The 23,387-nt window shown below is 41.8% G+C and overlaps 1 protein-coding gene across 2 annotated transcripts in view; it reads right to left on the reverse strand.

The window, feature by feature from the left end:
- The window catches only part of map4k3a (mitogen-activated protein kinase kinase kinase kinase 3a), a 74,592-nt gene that overhangs the window by 25,463 nt on the left and 25,742 nt on the right, over positions 1–23,387 (reverse strand). Inside the window, exons 3-16 of one of the 2 annotated variants that reach the window (XM_067258805.1) lie at positions 16,669–16,759; positions 15,865–15,929; positions 14,742–14,797; positions 14,348–14,395; positions 13,370–13,412; positions 12,574–12,646; positions 12,019–12,150; positions 11,564–11,626; positions 10,824–10,905; positions 10,416–10,535; positions 6,371–6,443; positions 5,509–5,567; positions 4,713–4,775; positions 809–867 (exon numbers count right to left, since the gene is read on the reverse strand). In XM_067258805.1, coding sequence (XP_067114906.1) covers positions 809–867; positions 4,713–4,775; positions 5,509–5,567; positions 6,371–6,443; positions 10,416–10,535; positions 10,824–10,905; positions 11,564–11,626; positions 12,019–12,150; positions 12,574–12,646; positions 13,370–13,412; positions 14,348–14,395; positions 14,742–14,797; positions 15,865–15,929; positions 16,669–16,759 — 1,027 coding nt within the window. The remainder of the gene's footprint in view (positions 1–808; positions 868–4,712; positions 4,776–5,508; positions 5,568–6,370; positions 6,444–10,415; positions 10,536–10,823; positions 10,906–11,563; positions 11,627–12,018; positions 12,151–12,573; positions 12,647–13,369; positions 13,413–14,347; positions 14,396–14,741; positions 14,798–15,864; positions 15,930–16,668; positions 16,760–23,387) is intronic. The other variant, XM_067258806.1, reaches the window with a different exon arrangement.

Below are 23,387 nucleotides of genomic sequence, written 5' to 3' on the forward strand. Positions count from 1 at the left end.
GTGCTATGCGGAATTCGTTTACTGTAGGAGTTCTTCCAGTCTCAAATACCACCTAAACGCAAAGCATCCCTTAGCTAATGCGGAAGATGCCGGGCCAAGCACTGATGTAGCGCAGGGGAAGAGTCGTCGTCAAACTACGATGTTTGAGTGCAACCGAGGCAAGCCCTTCAGCACAGCTCTATCAGCCAAGCTAACTAATCTAATAAACAGTTAATAAACAAAAGTACATCTTATTGAACATAATTTATTTTCATCACCAATTATCATAGTAGAACAGCTTTCTCAAGCAGTTTGTGATGCATTTTGGAAACAGGAGATGAGTTCCTGGTCTAATGCCCCACCTGGCTTGAGAAACCCGTTCTCAAAGACTTACTTTTAATCATTATTTGGGTAGCACACATATTCTGAATGCCTTTGGCGGAATTCAAATGAGTCATTTTAATCTAGATTAATGCCAAGATTACAGTGAGATTAATCTAGATTAAAAAAATTCATCTATGCCCACCACAAAAAAAAAAAGAAAGAGTCTGGTGCTTTCCTTGTCACAATTATTAGGTATAAACAGTGCAAATGAAAAGTATTCAGACCCCATGTTTCAAAAACATTTGTAAATTGTTACAGTCTTATTCTACAAGGCTTTTTTTAATCACCTCATTTACCCACAACGACAAGGCAACAAAGGTTTTGGACATTTTTGCAACTTTATAAAAAAATAAAAACCAAAAATGTGGGGGGAAAAGCAAAGGAGTTTCAATACTTTCTAATTACACTATAGCGTACAGCTGTGCGTGGGAACAGTCTCACTTACTTATTTCCACCCAAGATGGAACCTTTGGGAGATCCGTCTTCATAGTCCATTTGCAAGTCCTCGGAGAAGAAGGAACAGAAATGGTAAGAAAAAGGAATACTTGCAATATTTTAATTCCCCATTTTACACACCTCTGGAGTCCCATAGCCATACAGTTGCATGGTGAGTACCATTCATCTAAAGTAATTTAGGCCGTAAATTGAATTTCCATCGTTTCTGAAAGCCACACTTCAGACTTGGCGTGGTATGCCTTGAGTGTTAAGTGAGTGTCCTTTAGCGAAAATCCAGTAACTTGCCAAAAGAACATTGAGATTTATACAGGTAGCATGCATTGATATTTTCATACATAATGCAATTCTTTAACAGCATATAAAGATAGAAGGATCAGAAGATAGAGCGGAGATTAAATTGAAAGGAATCAAGAATGTTTGTGTAGATCCAACAAACAGAGGACATATTGGTTGACACTTCCTTTAATGACACCTAACTGATCCCTGAGCCCCTCCTAAAACATTAACATATAGCTAATATTCATTTGTTATTACACTTTGGTGTTAGTTGACATGGTTCCATCAACTGTCTTTGTTCTTTGCAGACTAGAAGGTTTACTTTAGGAGCATTAATTGTAAGTTGTAATTGTAAATTAAGTATCCACATGCCATAGATAGACAACAGGTAGAGAGAAGGAAACAAAAACAGCAAAAGTTGAAGAAAGAGGACAAGACGATGAAAGCAACGGGGCAACTGCAGGAAAAAATAAGATTTATCCTGTGTAACCCAAACCACTGTGGCTGTACCACTGGGGGTGAACTTTAGCTCTACCCAGGCTCCAGTGATTATCTACGCTTCAGTTATTATCAGATCCTCTCCTTCACCAACCTGAGCCACCTCTAGCTTCTGACTCCAGACCAGACCTCTCTGTCATGCAAAACGCCATTGATTTCATTTTTTTTCTTAACTTGCTCTCTAGATTACTGAAGGAAATTTTCCCTCGCGCAGCAAACTGTCATATTGTTATTCACCGCTAGCTTTTTTTTCTGCTGAGTGAGGGTTTTTTTGCGAGGGAGGAGGGAGAGAGAAGTGTACAGGGATGGAAGTGGGAGAGTGAGTGAGGCCCTAAGAGAAAGCAAAGTGAATATGAAAGAAAGAGGAAAAAGGAAGAGAGTGAAAAGATAGGAAAAAAGAAGGGAGAAAAGGAGGGGGGATCAGAGAGAAAGCAGTGGACAAGAGAAAGAAATGGAAATAAGGAGAAAATGAGGGAGGGTACACAGAAGGAGGAGAAGTGACAGTGGAGATCCATGGCTTTCCGTCTCAGTGACTCGTCACCTCTCTGCCCCTTCCTGTCCCTCTCATCTCTCTTCCCTCGTTTCCCCTATATATCCCTCCATCTCTCCTTTCCACCTTTCCTCATCTCTTCATTGCTCCATCTTTCCTCTCCCCTTTCATCTATCCATCTCTCCATTTCCCTTGTCGAGGTCTCCTGTCATGATGGCGCCATGCTTTGATAACTGGACCAACTTTTTTTATTCTTAGACATTCATTGGTGAGGTGACACAGTGTGGCTGTTACAGTGCCTTGGATATTGACCTTTAAACCTTTTAACACATTGTTATACCTGGGTTCAAATCCTTCCTAATGACTGGATCTGGGATTGATTAAGCTTGCCTAGCATGTTTAAAGCTAATTAAATATTCCAGACACATCTATTCTGGTACTCTAGTTTGTCTGTGCAGGTTTGAAGTTTATGAAACAATTCCACCCGGCAAATCTGCTTTATACTATACATATAAAGGAAAATCAAATATATATTTGTGGTAAAGATGAGTAATTGAACATTGTAGAAACCAATATTTGCAACTTCACCTGGATGGTGAGGCTTTCTGACTTTGGTACTAAGCATGGGAGCTGCTTTACCTCAGCGCAGGTGCTGTATTTGCCTTATTTTGCTGTTTGTTATGCTAAGTAATTGTGGGCGCTGAGGCAGCACTCTTCTGTCCAACTCGGGGGCGCGAAGCCTGCTGCAGCCTCAACGTCCCTATGGAACACACAATGCCACTTTTGCCCTCTCTCTTCCTCTCCCTCCTTCCTCTCCCTCTCCCAGTGTTTCCCCTACCATTATATTAGGGGGGCGCCCGCCCCCCCCCCAACGGCACTCCCCCCCCCCCCCCCCCCCCCCCCCCCCCCTGGAAGGTCAAGTTAATAAAAAGATTTTACATATAGCATGTAATTTCTGTCTCTACATGGTAGAGACAACTCTCCCTTCATCTCTCCCACTTCCTTTCACCATCACTCTCTCGTGCAGTCTAATCTTTCATCATCTAGGTTTCCCACCACCTCCATCTCTCTCATTGTCTGGGACCAGAGACATGGCCTCACTGAGACAAGGCTGAAAAAAATGCCCTTCTGTGGTCCCATGAAAAAATAGTGTGCCAGCAGCTCATTTAGCCCTAAAGAGGGCAAAGGGACTCACACACAATTCCTTCATATTTTTAAAGTGTTTGAAACAAAGCCGAAACAAAGTTCTAACCCTAACCCTATATTTCGGCGCAGGTTAATGTAATAGTCTAATAGCTAATGTAATATTGCACATATTTTCGTCCAATTTTCCCTAAAGCAATAAGGTTAGGCTACTTAAAGACACCTTCCACTCAAAGTATAAATGGCATAAATGCTGCCAATTAATAGCTGACGTAACAACTTATTGTAAATGGTCAGTAGCCTAGCCTATCGATTAAGCCTTAATCGATAGGCTTAATCGATAGGCAAATGTAGCAGACAGAGGACAGTGTACATGCTTTCGAGTACAGGACAGTGTACATGCTTTCGAGTAAGGATGCACACTGTCTGCTTCATTTGATCTTGATAGGCTAAGCATTCTGTAGCAAATAATAACAATAAACACACTATATATTAATTAAATAGGGCAGGGGGCAGCAATTGCTATCGAATCAACAGACACAATTTAGCTAGCAGGGGAAGAATACAAACAACAAAAATCACCAGTTAACTAAAATGTAAATTTGCAAGAACTATAGACTACATAAGTAACTGACAACATAAGTTAAACGACTTAGTTCTCAGGGACGCACACACGCAATCTCAACTGTGGTGTGAAGCGCGTGTCCGTGCTATTCTGCGACATGCACTCTAACATTCACTGCTGATAGTTGGCCTTTTGTACAGCCCTATTTCTGATACCGTGGCGGCAGAAATTTAGCCGTGGCGGGCCAAAATCAACAGAGGAAACACTTATGTATCCCCTTCTTCTGGACTGCCAACAATTTCTCCAAGGGGATGGATAAAATAGCTACTCCTTCACTCCCTACCTCCATGCATAGGTCAAAGACCATTTCCTTTAGTTAGCTCATCATTTCAGTGGTCATTTTCCAGACTGTTCCTTTATTTCCTTGTTGTTTTGTTTCTATTATAGTAGAAATGGTCACCCTTATTTCAACCTTAGGGCTGGTTATTGCATAATTCAAGTCAAAACTAGGGTATTTGAATTACATTAAATTACGATAATGACAAACCTTCAGCATCAAATGCAATAACCGCTCATATCACAATAACACCACTAAGGGGCTGCTATCGTGTATTTATATGGGAAGGCAGACGGATAGATCACGGCTGCCTGTGAACAAAACACTGAGGATATGAGGATATGGCACATCACCGGGATTCTGGACTTTAACAGACAGCTCGGCAGTGGCCGTCATGCACAATGAAACGCAGCACAGGCAAAAGGAGGGATGAGGAGATGTTGTTTCAATGAACTACGAAGCATGAGTGAGCTGAAAGACGGGATGAAAGATGACAAGATGAAGCAAAACAAAAAAGGGACAGTCAGGAAGATGTCAGGAAGAATTCAAGAGAGACCAGAGCATATGAGAGCAAAAAAAAATACCAGATTAGATCTTGCAGTGTAGTATATATCTTCCTCACAGTCCAAAAAATCGTCAGAGTCGTGCTGTTTAGTAGACAGACCAAGAAAATAATACAGATTATTCAGAGGGGCGGCTTTTCGGGTGTACTGAAAACACACACAGAACCATGGGGTGAGAGACTGTCACTGAAATGAGAAGTGAAGGGTGAGAAACAACTGATCCTACAGGACTGTTGGGTTGGGGGGAGCATTTGTTGTTAGTTAAAATGATCAGTTTTAACAATGTTGCAGTGTTAGAGAAACAGTAAGTCGTTCACAGCTTTCATATTTTGAACTAGTCACACAAGTTACAATTGCCTGTAATTTGGTACCTCTGTTGATTAGGTTGATAGTTTTAGGAAGTTCATGGTGTTGTAAAAACTGGTAAATTACATGATATTGAGTACAGTTTCGGTGAAACATCAATATAAATCAGGCTTGTCCATCATGCAGTAGTTAGCTATGAGATGAGATGGCCACAGATAGAAGTGACAGTTAACGTGAACACAAAGTGTAAGTCTGGGAATTTAAGGCTGGGATTGTGAGGCTGGGAATATGAGGCTGGCAGTGGGAGGCTGTGATGTGGTGGTGATTATTATTGCATAGTATGATTTCATGGCTAAAATTAGTCAGATGTCGATCAGGTGTCTGGTCAGCCAGAAAATGGGGAGTGGGAGAGTGAGTGTGTCTCAATGAATCAGAGGGCATGCGCATACGCAGCAGACAAATAGACTGTGTGTATGTGTGTGCTTGTGTGTGTTTTAGAGCAGGCACTCACCAGGTCATGATATGGTTCAGTCTCCTTTCTACGTACGGGATCAAACTTGACTTGGTCAACTGTAGGAGATAAACAGAGACAAATAGGTAAAACATGCATTGATGACATCATAAAAAACTTTACTACTTCAGGTGAACTACTAAAAAAATGCTTTCTCACGTTACAGAAAATGTCATGTTACATTAAAAGCATGCCAAAACCAAAAATGTTCAGTCCTAAATGAAACAACTCTTTCCTCAAACACACACAACAACTTTTTAGGAGTAAGAGTAACAGACTGCCAACGTAGAATATTGCTTATGGGCTTATATTATTTGGTTGTACAGGCAATTTCTTTCCCCATAATCCTCCAGGACACTGACTCAAACAAAACGGTGGTGATTAAAACCAACAGATAAAGTCCCAGGCTGAACAGTAAGCTGTTCCTTATGCTTTTTGCACTCGAATGATGAATACTTAATTCTCCAGAGGCGACTCAGTAAGTGGTCGGAGAGATAGAAAGATGGAGGGAGGGAGGGGGTGGTTTTCTTGAGCTAAACCACAAGGTCAAAGGCAGGATAACTCTACTGGGGGGGTAGAAACACAAGGCATGAATCTTTCATGAAGCCGCCTTTACATTTGTCACAAGCTCATATACGCGTCCGTAAGAATAACTACAGTATAAGCATCAAGGTTAAAGAGAGCAACAAACTCAAGTACAGATCAGTCAAACTAAACCACACATCACTTTGGAATCAGGGAAGTCATAAGGTCCGTTTTAATATGACACACTACTTAAAACATGCATTTGTCATGTAAAAAATGTTTTCCAATTTGAGGGAACTGGGGGTTATATGAAGTACATGTCCCCAGGTACACTTACAGTTGATCTCAGAGAGCGTTTTCCCCTCCCGCGTGTTCCCTGAGGGGATCCGATGAGGCACAGACACAGGAGTCTGGAGGGAAAAGAGTAACACTGAGCTGAAGGGATGTAGGTGGAGGAACGCAACAACAGTTGAAACAATATGTAGCTGTTTGGAAAGAATAAGAAAAAAAAAAAAATATATATATAAACAGGTGCAATCCAAAAGATGCATTTTCAAATTTAGGCACTGGCGTTTGGAACCTTCAATAGACAAATATGGCCACAGAAGGAGAACATAACATTCTGAAGGTGATTCACAGGTTGCGGCGCTAATTTATCTAATCAGCAGCCTGATAATTTATGCAGTTCCATACACTGTTGTGATTCATTTGCATTCATGTTGCTGGTCGTCAGATGTCTGCGCTCATAATAAGCTGTCAACCATTGCATGAGGCTGGCAAGGAAAATAATCAAGACCTCATTTTTTGGAAATGTGCAAAAATTCACGTCAATTTCAGAAGAGATGATACAATTAAATTACATCTAGGTTTCTTTAAGATTGAGAAGGTTACATGTAAATTCAACTCTAAACACATGCAGAACACCTCACAGCGGTACCAGATAGGAAATGTTACCCAGAGGGTTTAAATTATTGTAGTTTGAGGAAACTAATCATACACTGGTCATTACCAAGAGAACCAACTAGCTGTAAATGTGAGCTGCAGCTAGATTATTAACCAAAACTAAAAGGAGAGAACACATTAGTCCTGTCCTAGCTACTTTAAACTGGCTCCCTGTTACCTTCAGAATTGACTTTAAGGTCCTTTTCCTCACATACAAAGCTCTACACGGACAAGGACCTAGCTACATTGCTAACTCCCTTATAAACTACACACCAGCTAGAACACTGCGATCATCAAATGCAGGCCAATTAGAGGTCCCCAGAAGCAGTCATAAGAAGATTGGTGATTCGGCCTTTGTCAATTACGCCCCAAAACTATGGAACAAATTACCCATAAATATTAGGGAAGCAAACACGCTAGACATTTTTAAAAGACAGCTTAAGACCTATCTTTTTACCAAAGCATTTAAGTAATTTTTATCTCAGAAGGGTTTTTACTACTTTTATTAGTTATATTATTGTTTTTATAGATTTGCTATTTTAATTATTACTTTTATCACTTGTATTATTGTTTTTATTGATTTTATGTAAAGCACCTTGAGCTACAATTCTTGTATGAAATGTGCTATATAAATAAAGACTTACTTACTTACCTGTTCAGCATCTACATGAAACATAAATCAATAACCTGCTTACTTAATTAGCTCAAGTTCCACAGTCTAGCGTTGTACAATCTTCAAAAAGGCTACTCTGTGTATTTAATTTAATTTGTAAAATTGTGATATCAGCCACCACCTGTATTTTACAACAAAGACATAATGCATTTAAGTCACAGCCTGCAACAGGTTTAAGCCATCCAGTAAAATCGAGGTTGTTTTCCTGCATGTTTGCTGGCTATGCTTACTTTGTTTTACTGTTCCAGCAACGACTCTGCCCTTTTCTTTACACCATTTTTTTTTACATGGATGCAGCAGTTATCTCGTGCAAATTCTCTTAAATGAGCAGCCATGCTCATGAGAAAATAGTCAAATTATCATCCACTATGGGACTTGGTATTATTGATTGTACATCAAACAAAGGGCAAATTAATCGCACAAATACGATAATTAGCGTACATCTGGCAACGCTGCTCCCTCTGCACATGCTCAATTTGTTTCACCCTCAGCCTGGTAAATCAGAGAGAAGTCCCTGACGCTTAATATATCAGTATGACATTAAAATAATTCTATCTATAGTATTTTTGTTTGCTGTACACAACTTGTGTAGTGTCACAGTTACTCCAGAACTCCAATTCTGATCTTAGGAGAGGTTTTCAACAGATTTAACAGGTCTAATCAGAATGTTTGGACACTTGAGAAATTAGTTTGCTTTATGTTTTTCATACTAACTTAACAGGAGACCAATTTGTCTCACAACAAACAGTACTAAACAACAGACGCTCAAGTCAATTAACAACAAGCAGTGGCTTGTGAATTAGAATGATGAACATGACGATGCAAAAAAGAAAACATCCACACAAACGACGATAAGAGAAGAACTGCAACCTCATCTCCACAGAAACTGCAACATACTGGAAATTTTCCCTGATAAAAAGCTGATAAGAATCGGACGTGAGGGATAAAGAAAGACCGAAGGAAAAAAAATCTGACCCCTGAATGTCACACTTTGATGACTGAGACACAACGAAAGCGACTCATCTTGTAGGATCGCACACCCTGACATCCGCCCTCGGCTAAGTCCCCTGGGAATAACATAGCTAGCGTTCTGTTGCATTACGCCGACGAGGAGAGATTGCGGAATGGTGGCCCTCAATGTTTCCACTGTTATTTATTTATTAGCATCCTTTCTTACGCTTGAGAGGACATTATAGGAAGGGAGGCCTACAGTATAAGAGAACTGACAGTTCCAGGCCACAACGAGGCAGTTGAAGAGCATCCGTCACTCACTTCCATCCAGTTGTTGCTCCATCGATAAGAAAAGGAAGCCACTAAAAGCACTTGCGACTAAATGTTGGTCCGGGCCAAGGACAGTTTAAGGACTCAAGCGAGCATTCGGGGTACGAGTCCGACAGGGTGGGATGCTTTGGGTACAATCTAAAAATGTGCTGAGGCCATTTGGTCACGATTCGATTGATGTAAGATGCCAGAGAACTGTTACAGCTGGTTCACTTTGCATGTTGATGCTGTTTCGTCTGAACAGGTGTGGTTTCACATCAATATACAATGAGTGGAGAGGGCAACAGGAGGGAGAGAAGGAAGAACAGCTTGTGGGTTGACACAGTGTTAATGCAGACAACACCTCATTCTAGATGAATCTACAATGCAATTTCCCATTATCGACAATAGTTTTACAAAAACGCTCTCATTAAAGGTTTACAGCTTTGAGTGGCATGACTGGGGGGGGGAAAAAACACACGCCATACTCCACAGCAAACCATTTCAAGACATGCTTGCCTGGATTTCAACTAGAACACACTCAGAGTAGAGTAGCCTCATGCACTTACATTTCACACCAAACAACATTCCCAGTGACAATTGCATAGGAGTCGGGGAATCCTGTTTATCGAAGCAACACACACACACTCTTACGCACACAGGAGCAATACAGTATGAGCACGCACAAACGCAAAACACAGACAACAAAAACATACCTCGTCACTTCAAAGCCTTTCAAATAACTTAAAACACATCGCATATTGACCACCAACTCACCCCACAATTCAAACTAAGTGTGAGGAGGAAGAGAGAGGCAGAAATATGCATAAGAAAACAATAGCCTCCTACTGTAGCACACATCAACAAATAAATTAAGAGACAGATGAGTGAAAAATATACACAGCACATGAGTAGAAAGCTGGGAAAGTCTTGGTTAAACATCAAAGCGAAGTTTACCATACTACTCAGAATGCTGTGCTGAAAATGTAATTGAGCAGTACATTAAACAGGATTTCATAATGTTCCTGCAGCATTCTGGAATATTTCAGTACTGTAATGCAAACAATTGTACCACTGATAATTTACCCTATTTGGTGAATACAGTTTTTACTCCAAATCTTACAAAATGTTGTGAATCTATGTTTGCAAAGATATTCTAAAATACAGACTCAAATGTCATTGTCTAGACTATACAGAAGAAAAATTTCGAAACCGTAGTCAGTTTACTGGTAAAAGCTTTGCCAATATTAGAAAACATCAATAATTTTGCATCCCAGGGAGAATATGTGCTTCTATCAGCCATTTTGTATTCTTATCATTCAAACAACATAAAACAATATAAAAATACTTGGACTTCTCTCAAACCAATTCAATTCAAATAAACGTTCTCAGTCTCCTGAAGATGCAACCTGTGGGCCTGCTTTAATTGAATAGGACCCTTGAGCTGACTATGGCAGCTGAATATGGCCAACTCTTAATAGAATTTCGCAAGAGTAGCAAGATATACCTCGGGCTCTGTCTCCTCGTCATCAAAGTGGTCATCGTATGTGGAGTGGTCCGGGTTGCTCGCCTTGTCCAGTAGCTCGATGGCCAGTGTCCGACTCAGCGGCTGGGATACAAAGGGATGCTGGGAAAACGACAAGGCAATCTCAGTAAAATAACAGCGTATACAGGATCCATCGCAAAACACACCAGTATGTGTGCACAAGAAAGACAGGTAAACCGACAAGTTCATTATTTGCTTGCAGAAAAAGATATGGGAAAAGGGCAATGTTTTTATGGGATTTGTAAACACAAAAGGCTTAAACAGAAACTAAGAAACATTCAGTGAAAATGATGAACAATGTTTTGTGTTTTTTGTTTTGTGTCAGTTTTTGGACATTCTCATAGAAATAATTTGCCAAAATCATCTCACCTGTAACAGCTTGTCTGCAGAAGGCCTCTTCTTAGGGTTTTTTGTCAGGGATATCTTCACAAAATGATGAAAATTATTGGTCCTTGGGGAATCAAAAACAAGAGATTAAAAAACTGATTACATCTCTCCCATCCCTCTGTGCTAAAAGTTCAATTTATATGGTAATAGTGCCAAACCCCTGCGAAGGGAAAGAAAAATTCAAGTTTTGCTTTGTGAAGTCAAGATAGTTAGACTGTCAAATATACCTTCCCTTGCCATGTCAATATTGGGCACCTGTCCCTTTAAGGCAGGTGCATCTGACTGTTAATATTTCAGTAGCATTTTGATTTGGTTCATGAATATTGTATCACTAACTTTTTCCATCCTGTTATTCTGTAAACAGATGGGGTGAAAACGGTTGACGCTTTGTTGAGCCGTGGGATCAGACTAGGTGTGAATGGATCTCATGGCTGGAGGGTCGGAGATATCTCCTTTATAAACCTTCAACTGGATGGTAGAATCTAGTGTTTGTATACAATACATTAATTAAATTGCATTAATATATTTAACTACAGAATTGGAAGCATGTGGAAGTTTTCCCTAAATTTACAACAAAGTTCTGTCTTCCTGATGTGTATCTTTTCTGACAGACGTTGCCCTTCATTGAGGGGGGAAATGGCGGTAGGGAGTGAAACAGTGATAGAAATGGATGGAGACAGAGGAGAGGGAGATACAGGAGACCGGTCCAATGACAAACTCACCATTTCACCTTGTCTTTCAACTTGGGAGGCTGGAAGTTACTTTTGGTCATCAAGAACAGGGCCCTTGGGAGAAGGAGGGGAGAAAAACAGAAAAAAAGACAAGAGAACAAACAGTGATATTGTGGATTCAAGTAGAAAACCTGCTTCCACACAGAGAGTAGGGTAAAAATTCAACTAAACAACATTCCGTTATCCAAATTTACCAAAAAAATTATATGGTACATTGTATACATTAATCATAAACTCACTCACAACATTTCTAGACAAAAAAAAATAATCGAAATAAATGTTCTTTTAATACATAAAAGGATCCGTAAAAGGATGTTTACGCCTATGGAAAGGATTTCACAAAAGTTAAAATAATAATAACAAATGCATATAGAGACAATATTTTGGTCCAGCATGCTAAAGATTGCATCAATTTTGTTTGCCAGGTCAAACGTGTGTGAACTGACCTCATCGGATGCAGGTCAAACATGGGTGGCTGCAACTCTGCCAGCTCGATGGCTGTGATGCCCACCGCCCAGATGTCACACAGGTGGTTGTACCCGCCCTTCCTCTCCACTGCTGCCACCTCTGGTGCCATCCTGTTCATGGGCACAGAAGGCGGCCAGGCAAAGTTAAATGCTGCAATGGTCAGGCTGGAACTTGTGTGTATCACTGTTCAAAGCATATTGTGCATGTATAATGACCATAAGTCATGGCCATCATAATCATAAAAATCCTTATTATCATCATCATCATGGCACCATAACAGATGACAAGTAGTATTAAATTATACTGAACACAACGATGAAATAAATGAAATGTATTTAAAACAATTTAATTATCATCATCATCAGTAGTGCGTCATTGCTTGCCCCTTTCTCAAACCTCCAAAGTTCAAATCAATCTCAGGGCACATTTACATGTGGCTTGACAAAATGGCTGATGAGGGATCTCTGCTCGCAAGCCTGACAACGGGTATCGAGGATGCGAGATCGATAGGAGGAGGAGACCAAGGACATTACCAGTAAGGTGTGCCAATGAAGGATTTTCTCTTGGCTATTGTCATTGTGATTTGTGCAGAGACGCCAAAGTCAGCTGCCTCAAAAAAAAGAAAAAAACATTGCAGTAAATACGTTATTACTTATTAGGGACGCAACACCAACAAATGTACACATTTGAATATTTATAGCCCAAGGAGACCCAGATTCTACACATTAGAATTGACATACAACACAAAATATGAATAACTGTACACATGCAGTGGTGACCTAGTGTAGGTCTAACTATTGTAATAAGCTACAAAAAGTAACACGGTTATTGAGTAAAAACATCATGCGCTCAGCTAACGACACCAGTTCTTCGGATGGATTGGATGTTTGTTACAGCTTATGTATTGTTTCTCGACAGAATTAAATTAGCTGATGGCATACAATGTGAAAGCAGAAGGTGATGTTCACAGACCACCTCAATTAATTGTCAGTCATTGCTAGGAGAGAAGCCTAATGTCTTTACGCTGGCCAAAGCTAAATGATTCATCAAACGTTGAGGAAACAGAAAGTAGGTTACCAGCTTCAGTTCAATCAATTGCAAATATAGGCCAAAAGAACTAAGCATCAATTCCATTATGCTTAGTTCCAACTGTGATTTACCGGCAAATCACACATAACTATTCCAAGTCCATTATGCATGTTAATTACCTCCTTATATTGAGAAATATAGAAATAAATTGCTGAATGAGACATGCATTACAACATACCTGTTTATCTGCAATTGACTGACCTGGGCCACAGACCATCAGAGAAAGTCATGCTAGCTTACCTAGTTTGACATATCCGTTGTCGGTCAACAGTATGTTTGCTCCCTTTGGGAAAGAATCAATGACACAAGTTACACATACCGCATTAGCATTCATTTTGTACACAAAACGTTCATATTTTCTTGTTTTTTCAACATGAAGCTCCAAAGTGGGCCTGTGCATTTTATATGTCACTGTCATCGGCACTGCACTTCCTTAACAAGGCCATTTATAAAACGGGACTTTAAAAGAGGAGCAACCAAAGGGAGGGAAGCCTGGGGTGAGTTTGAAAGATGGATCTTCGGGGGATTCAAATGGCCGCCATTAGTGTCATAAATGTTTGTATAATGGCCATTACGCATCTAGTCAAATCATTCCCTGTGAGGCCTGCTATTGACTGTAAGGAAGGCATCTGTCACACGCAGGGAGACCTCAACAATTAGGCGTACAGAAGAAAAAATAAATAACGCGAATCCATTTTAAAAACATGAAATTAATGAATTGGTGATACATGCTATGGAAAGATTCAAATGTACATATCTTATGATGGCCTAATGCCACTTAAATATTTAAAGTATAGTGTTATGTGGGCGTATATTATACATATACCCCTGCGTGTGACAGATGCCTTCTATACATTCCCAAACAACTAGCCATTACAGGCCAATCAACACTATACATACTGTACAATACATCTCATGAATACTCTAATCATCTAGTGAAGACTCATTTATAAATGTGTTGCATAAAGTCCATATATATATATAATTGAGATTGAGGGTGTTAGGATGGTTTGGTGCAGTTCTATGAAGCCGGCATATGTGAAGCTCTCAGTGACATTGCATTTAAAAAGGGCCATACAAATAAAATCGGCTTTGATGTAGCCTACAGACATGGACTGCACATCCTGATCATTATTTTCCATATGCAGTGCTACAGCAGCTCCATCGGGCTTCGATCATGGACTGTGCCGACAGGGGCACACGTGTTCCAAACCTCACCTTAATATCTCTGTGCATTTTCCCTTTGTTGTGTAGATAATACAGCCCCTGTGGAAACAAAAGCCAGGCATGTAAACATGTCCACCTTTTGTTGAGCATTCCTTCCAAATGACAACGCACAAATTGATTTGCCTTGCGTTAGAGATAGGAAACTAATTTCCTATGAGCATTTTCAAGAGGATCATTTCGGAGAGTTGGGTCTCTTGATTTTTTATTTATTCATTTTAAATCAAGCTTTTTTTCCCCTCTCTTCCCAATCACATTTCAAGTGCCTCCATCAAATCAAAAGAGAGCATCAGTTCAAAGGCGGCGCTTCAAAAGACGAAAGGCGCCACGCCACAAAGGCTAATGTGTGTGTGATTGGACGGAGAAACGGACGCCATTGTGGCCCTACCTGCAGAGTCTCCCTCGACACGTAGGCTATTTGCGACTCCGTGAGAGGGCCCGTCACTGCAAGATAAGGAAAGGACGCACATAGTAGTCAGACATACATGGGGAGAGCTTCTGCTTTGAAAAACTTTAACAGGTTAAAGGAATTAAATCAGCGCTTGGCAGCGACAAGTCGTTATATTCTCCTCTCTTTTCCCCCTGCGCTCCCGTCTCTTTATTCGGCGAGGCCGCGAGGGAAGTTCGCTTAGCCGGGCGCCTGCCGTGCCTTGACCCCCTTTTTTTCCTCTTCTCCAGAGTAGTGGGAGGGGCCTGCGGGTGTTGAAAGGAGGGGCTCGGCAGGTGAGGGGGTGGAATCAGCACCGTGTCTCCTCGGCAACAGGGGGTCAATATGTTGGAGGCGGTATCTGAACGGGGAGGCGGAGGAAGCTTGGTGCTATGGCGCCCTTAATGAGGCCTGGCAGCCCCAAAACTACAGCGTTTGAGAGCGGAATCAACTGTCTTTCTGCAGCTGCTGAAGTCCGAGGCTCTAATGACCCCGGGGGCTTTTAACCACCATCAGGAGGAGGAGTGGGAGCGCCAACCTTATTACGTGGTTGACTGCTGACAGTTTCAAAAGCATGGCAATTTTGTCGCTCACCATTTGCCTTGTGGTGTTTCGCTAACAACCACCTATCACGTAAACTGTACCTTTAAAATGTGTGACTAACTATACTACAAAAGCTCTGTTATTGTCATTTCAGTCATATCAGTCATGGATACGGTACCCACTCCTTTTTTGGGGTAAATAATTCCTGTTTGGCCAGTTTCCCGTTTTACAGCATCCCCAAATACTGTGTTGGTCAATTACATGAAAATATTTGCCTGAGGGGAGTTTCAGTTGCCTTGTTGGTTCTATGTTGGTTTTATGGCAGTGGACGACCAAGCACACCCAAATAATCATCAATTATTCCTCGACAGTATTTGTTAATAATTGACCGGGTCTGGCAGCTTAGTCACAGACACCGTTAACAAATAAAGCCTGCAAAAAGCCAATGTGTATCAAACTTGAATTCAACTTCAAAGTGTCCAGGCTTGCTGTGCCATTTTTCAAATGCTTATGTGTTTGAGCACTCTGGTGTTGTGTTTACCGTGATATATGTCTTGAAGGGACCCGCCCCCGCAATGCTCCATACATATCCATAACTTATCTCTCCTGAAACGAGGGAAAGGAAAAATGACAAATTAGGTTTTTCAATCGATACGTCTCAGGACTCGACTGAGCAAAAAGAAGAATATCTAAAGAGAAAGGTGGGCACGTGTGTGTGTGGGGTTGTCTTGGGGGGGAATGGCGGGACTGAGAATATACAGATTAATGCTTCGGGGGTTTCTTTTCTGGGTCGTCACACAGCGTGGTACAAGTTGTCTAAACCACCATCCACTCCTATGGTCCAACACCCCCCCCCCCCTCCCCCAGACCATTCACAGAGAAGCCAACCACCATCTCCTTACACACACCTCCCCACCCCCCGAGCTAGCAATTAGCAACTGTGTTAGCTAGCGCAGGGAGGCTAAGAGGTCTGACCGCAGCCTGACTGCAGTGCAGCAGACTGTGTGAGCTCCCACACCACAGCCACAAGAAAAGCTGCAGATTTGTCTGTGTGTGGAAGTGTGTGTGGACATTTGTGTGTGCGCAGACGTAGGATGGCTTACGGGTGTGTGTGTTAACAACTAACTCTGTCAACACCATACAGAGTCTGTGTTTACAGCGTTTGTGACATTTGAGTTAATCTGTGACTTGTGTGTCTATATTTTTTGATGTTGATGTGTTTACATTCACCGTGAGTGTGAGGTGTTTGTGTGCCCTCCAAAGCCTGCTAGTGCATGAGAATGGACTGGATGGGGATGACATTGGACGGACAGCAGGGCGGGTTGGAGAGCCTTAAAGACGGTACCTCAGGTAACTGCCGAAGTAGGCCACGATGTTAGAGTGCTTACAGTCCTTCATCATGACGATCTCCTGCTGCACCACCGCAAAGTCCTCCCCTGTGAAGGTGACAGAGGTAGCACTGTATGAGTGGGTTGCCCACAAGATACACTCAAAACACACATTAGAGACAGTCACATTCGCTCGCGCGAGCACACGCACATACACACACACACTGCAACAGTGCTGTGGTGTCAAAGTTTGATACGCTGGCCCAAGAAGCACGCCCCACCCTTACTGGCCTTCAGAAAAGCCACACACAAAAAAAACATGCATGCATACACAGCCTTAATGGCTTGCGGATCGACTCGTCCCAAATCGATGGGTTCTTCGTAATCTATGCAGGTCTCTTTTGATGAAGGTATCCGTCATGGCAGCGGAGCCGTAAACCGGTGAGGCCATCTCCGAAATCAATGAGCCTGGCGATGTTTAGTCATAATCGCCAGGGAGAATCAATTTTGGCGCATCATTATTATAACGGAGTGGCTGAGGGGGGCTTGGCAGGTCTACAGGAAGTGATGGTTTTTCATTTTAACAAAGCACAAAGATATGGGCACATCCAGGTTGTTAATAAACAGTTGGATATGCAACGATACTAATAAGGTACTGAGAGGGGGTGGGGGAGTGCGGACTGGGTATGTCTTGACAGCATCCGAGACACGACAAACCCCCCCCCCCCATCCCCCCCATCAGCCACGACCAGACCCATATCTTAAAATAACGACAAAACAACCTCAAACACTAAGGTGGCTGATTCTCGTTTTTGGCAACTCTGTCAACATGGGGACATGTGTGGATTCCGATACCAACACCCCCTTTGCTACCCCCACCACCTCTCAAAACCCCCACGTCTTTCACCCCATTTATCTATATGCAGCCCACTTGCTAGCGTCCCACTGCAATGTCAGCACATTTCCCATCCTGGGCCGGGGCTATCGAGCGAGCTTCCCCTTCCGGAAGCTTCTTCAGAGGACAGAGGCGGGCACGTTTACTGGTTTTAATGAGAAACGACTGGCCACGAAGCCTCCCCCTCACTTTCGATTGGCCTCAGGGGCAGTTGGGAGGACGCCAGCGACCCATATGATTTGGCAAGAGGACGTTCTTCTTTCGTTTTTTTTTCTTCCCCCCACAACATCCACCCCCCCAGGGGGGTTTCTGGACCTGACGGCGACTATCTCCGCTGACCTTGATCTCCAGCTCGGGTCTCAACATCTATAGACACGTGCATCATCTTGTGCGCGCGGGGGGACAAGCGCTCAGAGTGAGAAAAAGAACAAAGTCACTTTGTTGTGACTGCTGGTTTAATGATGGAAGCTGCAGGCCTCATAAAAAAAAAAAAAAAAAAAAAAGCTCATCCCTTCCTTTTCTCCTTTCGCAATTTTTACTGCCACTGTTCAATTTTCGGAAAAAAAGGTATGCTTTCCCTACCATGAAAATGAACATAAAGTGCTTACATAATCTTTTCATTAAAATGTATGGACTGTGCTGGACTGACACACTAAAATAGTCAGTCAAGCTGGCAACAATGCTGCCCACACACACACTATGTGTTGCAGTATTTCTATTAATAAAAGTTACAGCTGCATGACCCTATGATGAATAAACATTAAACTGTTTTTTTTTTTTTTTTTTGAGGCTCACAGTCTACTCCCAAAGGTTGTGAACCCGGGATTCACTTTCAGAGATGACACGGGTGGTGAGGTCAGGTATCCTCAGGGGCTTCCGCTTCGTGGCAAGTAGTCCTTCTCCGGTGACACAATGACATTTTCCGGCACAGGGAGGGGGATGGATAGCTGGCTGTGCTTGGGTCCTATCCAGCCTCCCTTCTCATCATCACCAAAAGCCATACAAAAAGCCCCCACACCAATCAAAAGCTAGAAATAACAGGTCACCTGACCCAAATTACACAGGTGTTCTTTTTACAGGTGAGTTTCGTGTCAGGTTATATTTAGACTACATAACCGTAAGTAGAAATAGTGCATTTATCAGGGTAAATCTTGGGTTGTAACTGAACCAACCAAATACACAAACTCCCTTCCAAAAATATATATATAAAATATATATCAATTTGTTGATATATAACTGCTGGGAAAACTATCTGATGTACCTAGAAGCTGAAAAAACAATTGCTACGCACATTGGTCTGACATTGCAGTACCAAAAAGGTGACATGGAATCAATATAGCTTTAACATTGACCCCTCCAAGCACTACAGCAGCCAAGTTTACCTGAGCAGTCAGGACATAGAAGCAAGCTGCCGTTTGAGGGTGTCAAAAGGACACCTTACAATGAGTCTTAATATACTTTGCTTAAAACAGAGTATGTTTACAAATGGAAATAAATATAACGGTAATAATTACTGAGCTTTAAATCAGACCCCAGTTAGATTTAATTCCCCAGCTTCATAAAAATCACATTATTTAGTGTGATCAAAATAATTGTGAGGCACACCATGTGCCTGTGTGTGTGTGTGTGTGTGTGTGTGTGTGTTTTAAATAGGGTGTTGTGGCAATGGCTAAAAAACACCACATCACTGGTGGGAAAACAGTTGGCATGTCCTGAGGAATGAAAACCATCGGCTGAGGGATGCGGGTGCCTGTGTGTGTAACCATATTCTTGGTGGTATGTGTTTGTGTGTGTGTCCTTGCATGCCTGTGTGCGAGCTTAAGCATATCCATGTGATTTGTGTTTTCAGGGAGCCAGGGAGGAAGTTGAAGGCTTTGTGCAAACAGATTGGCGGGGTTGGAAGCCCTTGAAGCCGCTCTAAAGATCTGGGCATCCTCTAATCCTGACAAAGTAGGAATTCTTTACATGGACAAGGGAAATCACACACAAAAGATCTTGCATGCCATAATCATTTACGGGAATTCATGGAATCCTTGTGAGAGATGTTGCTCCAAAAACAAAACAGCACGAATGAGGGCAAATTAGAACTGAATTGAGACGATTTACAGTAGAGGCAAACATTAAAGGACTATTTAGTATGGGCAGCACAGTTCTCCTTCTGAGCAGGACACCAATGAGCTGGCAGCTAACTGTTGCTAGGGAAACATCAGCAGAGGTGAACTCAGTTGTAGGAAAACAATACTTTGTTTGAGATTAAAGAAGACTGGCATATAGCAAGGTGCAGAGCACAATGTCAAGCTTTGGTCAAACGTGACATATTTTCCCCCTTGCAGGCATGTTGCAGGGTGTTATGCCAACCGTGTTACAGTGTGTGTGTGTGTGTGTTTGAGGTGGGGGGTGTGTGTGTGTGTGTGTGTGAATGTGTGTGTGTGTGAGAATGAAAAAAAAGTGACAACAAAAGGCAAAAAATGGGTCAGAGGCTGAATAGATGCCTGTCACTGCTTAGGTACAAGTGTGACCGCGTGTTCTTGAACGTGCACGCAGGAAAAAACGCATGTTTGCCCTTTCGTGCGTGCACAGCGTGCGTTTCTTGGAGAAGTGAGACTGGATCCAGCCGCTGTCATTCATCCTGTCAGCGTGCACCCAAAAAGGGGGATCGTGCAAGGTTCTGGCAACACTCCTCCAGGCCATCCAACCCCTTGTCACCCCAGAAAACACACAGTCTTGGACTCGCTGGTGACACCTGTCAGAGACGCCAGCTGCTGCTGACCGCTCTGTGAAGCGCCATGCACATCCTTGTCACCCAGCCCTGTCAGAGGATTGTGACGCCTTCCCCTTGTCAAGCAGCGCCGGTGACATTTGAAGAGGGAAGGGTGGATTTTTTACATTTATTTTTATACGTTGGCCCATGAATTTTAGATGCGGTTCCTGCGGTGCGTTAGCATTGCATGGCTAACATGAGGAGGCCTCTGGGGCTGTGGATGATGTGTGTGGGCAAATTGGCAAAAAGGACCTGGTGAGGGAATGGCCAGGCACACACAGACACACTCACACGCATAGGGTACATTAGAATATATATGTTGACCATGACTTAAAAGCATGCTTTTCATTGCCATTCCTGGCTGGAAGGTATTTTTAACCTTTCCTCTGTTAGGTAAAATGAAAACATCAACCAGCCTGAACAGAAAATGTCAGACGGTTCTAACCATGACACAAAAGAGAATGACTCGTCTTTGATTGTTTGTCATGAAAGAGGGTTTGAGTGAAGTGCCTCGGAGCGACTGCATGCTGAGGGGGGCAGAAGACACTCCCTGGCATTGATGTGATGCCTCGCTAAACCCCCTGGTCATGGGTCACGCATATTAAAGAGGCACTGGTGCAAGCCTCAGCGTTGGACCGTGTGATGTTTGAATGTTCACGATGAGCTCTCCAGAGAATCAGCATGGTGATCAGGTGTGAATGCTAATGCTAACACGCTAAATATTTGATAGGAATGCAAACGGCTTTTGCACTCAGCAATATGCTGCATGCGTACCCTATATCGGGTCCGGCTGTGCTGTCGAAAGTGATGCAATGAGGCCCTCACAGACAGACGGAGGGAGAGTGCATTGAGGCAAATCAATGTGTAATTCAGGTTAAACGCTGAAGACAACCTAAGCAGATAAACTGCTCTAAGCATAATATGTTGTTTGTGTATGGCAAAACTAGAATAGATAATATACAAATAACATAACGTGAAGGATTTCACATGACATGGAATGCAGCATGAGTAAGTAACTAGTGGCAACTCATTAAGACCTTCAACTGATAGTCCAAAGTATTGCTGAGGCTCTAATAGAACAGCTGACACCTGAGATACAGATGACCAAAAAGCTCAAACATTTTTTACTTGCGCATTGAATGCTTGCACACACATTGTAGTAGGGCTGAACGATTTTGGAAAAAATGATAATTGCGATTATTTGTTACCAATATTGCATTTGCGATTATTTATTTTTATTTTTATGTTCTGTAATATTCAACAGAGACGGACGAATAACTGTATAGTATGACCTTTCACAATATTATATTCAAAATAAACTTATGATGAAATTAGGTGATGCGTGACTTAATATGAATACAAATTGTATTTACCTACTTGAATCACAGTAGTATATTGACTGATTTTTCCAGCCTTGTAAACATGTAATAATAACATAAAGCATTGTCAAATAAGCCTGGTGTAAACATTAATGTAAGAGTCAGTAACAAATCACAGAAAATCTGAAATATAAAAACAAGTGTTTGTATTACGACACTCAGTATTTAAAGTCACTGTCATAAACATATGACATGTAAACATGTGACATGTGGATTGCGCTTTTTAAATATGCAATTATTATATGAGTTATTTTGAATAAATATAGATATATACTACTGATCTCCATTCAGCAACATAACACACAAAGTTCAGAAAAATTAAGGAAAACATACCCGCGTACCTCTAGCTACCGTTTTGGAAAAAAAACTTTTAGAAATATCAGAAATATTTAGAACTCACGCATCTAAAGGTTAAATCTTAAAAGAAAAAGAAACACTGTTTGAACATTTCTGATCCAGTCAGTAGCCTAACAGAAACATAATGGCACTGACAGACATAGCGATCCTACTGTATGTGCATCACCGAGGGGCATCATATCGTTCGAGATGAACGCTGTTACTGCTTGAGTAATTTCGTGCATGAATATGGAGTTAGGCTTTGAAACATTTCGATCAGTGATCCTGTCGGGTGTTATTTGGCTTATTTGACACACTGGTGTTCAGCAATTTATTTATGCATCGTACATGGCTTTGTGGGGGTTTTTTAGGGCCGAATTAGGTTAGTAGTGTTGCCCCGTGAGGTAGCAACGTTAGCCAGGCAGGTTTTGCACCATACTTGACACTGCGCAGCATCTTTTTTAAAGGCAAAATTGGCAGTGTCTGTAGTGTCAGGTTCTGTTGAGCCTGAGGCCATCGTACAGGTCAAGGTAAAGTGTAACGTGCACCAAAGTAAAATCACAGCCTTTCCGATTACAACATCTCATTTTGTCACATTGCGATATAATCGCAAATGCAATTAATTGTTCAGCCTTACATAGTAGGCTACCAGTATTAATTATATCTTCAGTATCGTAGTCATCCGGTCTCGCAAGCTGGAAACCGCACCATCAAATGGTACATTACAAGCCTCAGGCTGCCTCCTTCCACGTACGTCCACATACACACACACACACACACACACACACACACACCATCAAGCAAGCCTCCCACCTGCTGACTCTGGAAGCCTAACGAGCTCAACTTTAAAAGTTTATCCCAGTTGATTTATATTGCAACTGGATGAAAGCAACCAAACATTTTGTCTCCGGCCTGCCCAACAGTGTCCGCCCCCATGATGTACATCATCACCATCAAGCTTTTAACACCATTGTTGTCAGACTTGGAATCCATGGCTAATATGTGACTGATACCATCTCATGCATGTCCAGCATTGTTGATCCCCTCAAGGTCTCTTAAATGTTTTTGCTCTCTGAGTTTTCCTGTGAGTTTTACCTTGTCTTCCTTGAGGGAAGGTTTAAGTGTAGTTCTATGGGAACATCATCTTTGACGTTACTTGTAAAAAGGGCTATACAAATACAATTGTGTTTGATTTTATTTTATTTCGCATTGTTTAGCATATTTGATTTACTCAATTAGGGATTTGGCACTTATTTAGTTTGTCAGGGGAGAATAGATCATAGTAAAAAAGCTCCAAAAGTCAATTAAAGTGTTCAAATCTGGAGTTTACAGAATCTTCGTCAATAAACTAATGCTCCAACATAG

This window comes from Osmerus mordax, chromosome 21, assembly GCF_038355195.1.
Source record: "Osmerus mordax isolate fOsmMor3 chromosome 21, fOsmMor3.pri, whole genome shotgun sequence".
Taxonomy (NCBI): domain Eukaryota; kingdom Metazoa; phylum Chordata; class Actinopteri; order Osmeriformes; family Osmeridae; genus Osmerus; species Osmerus mordax.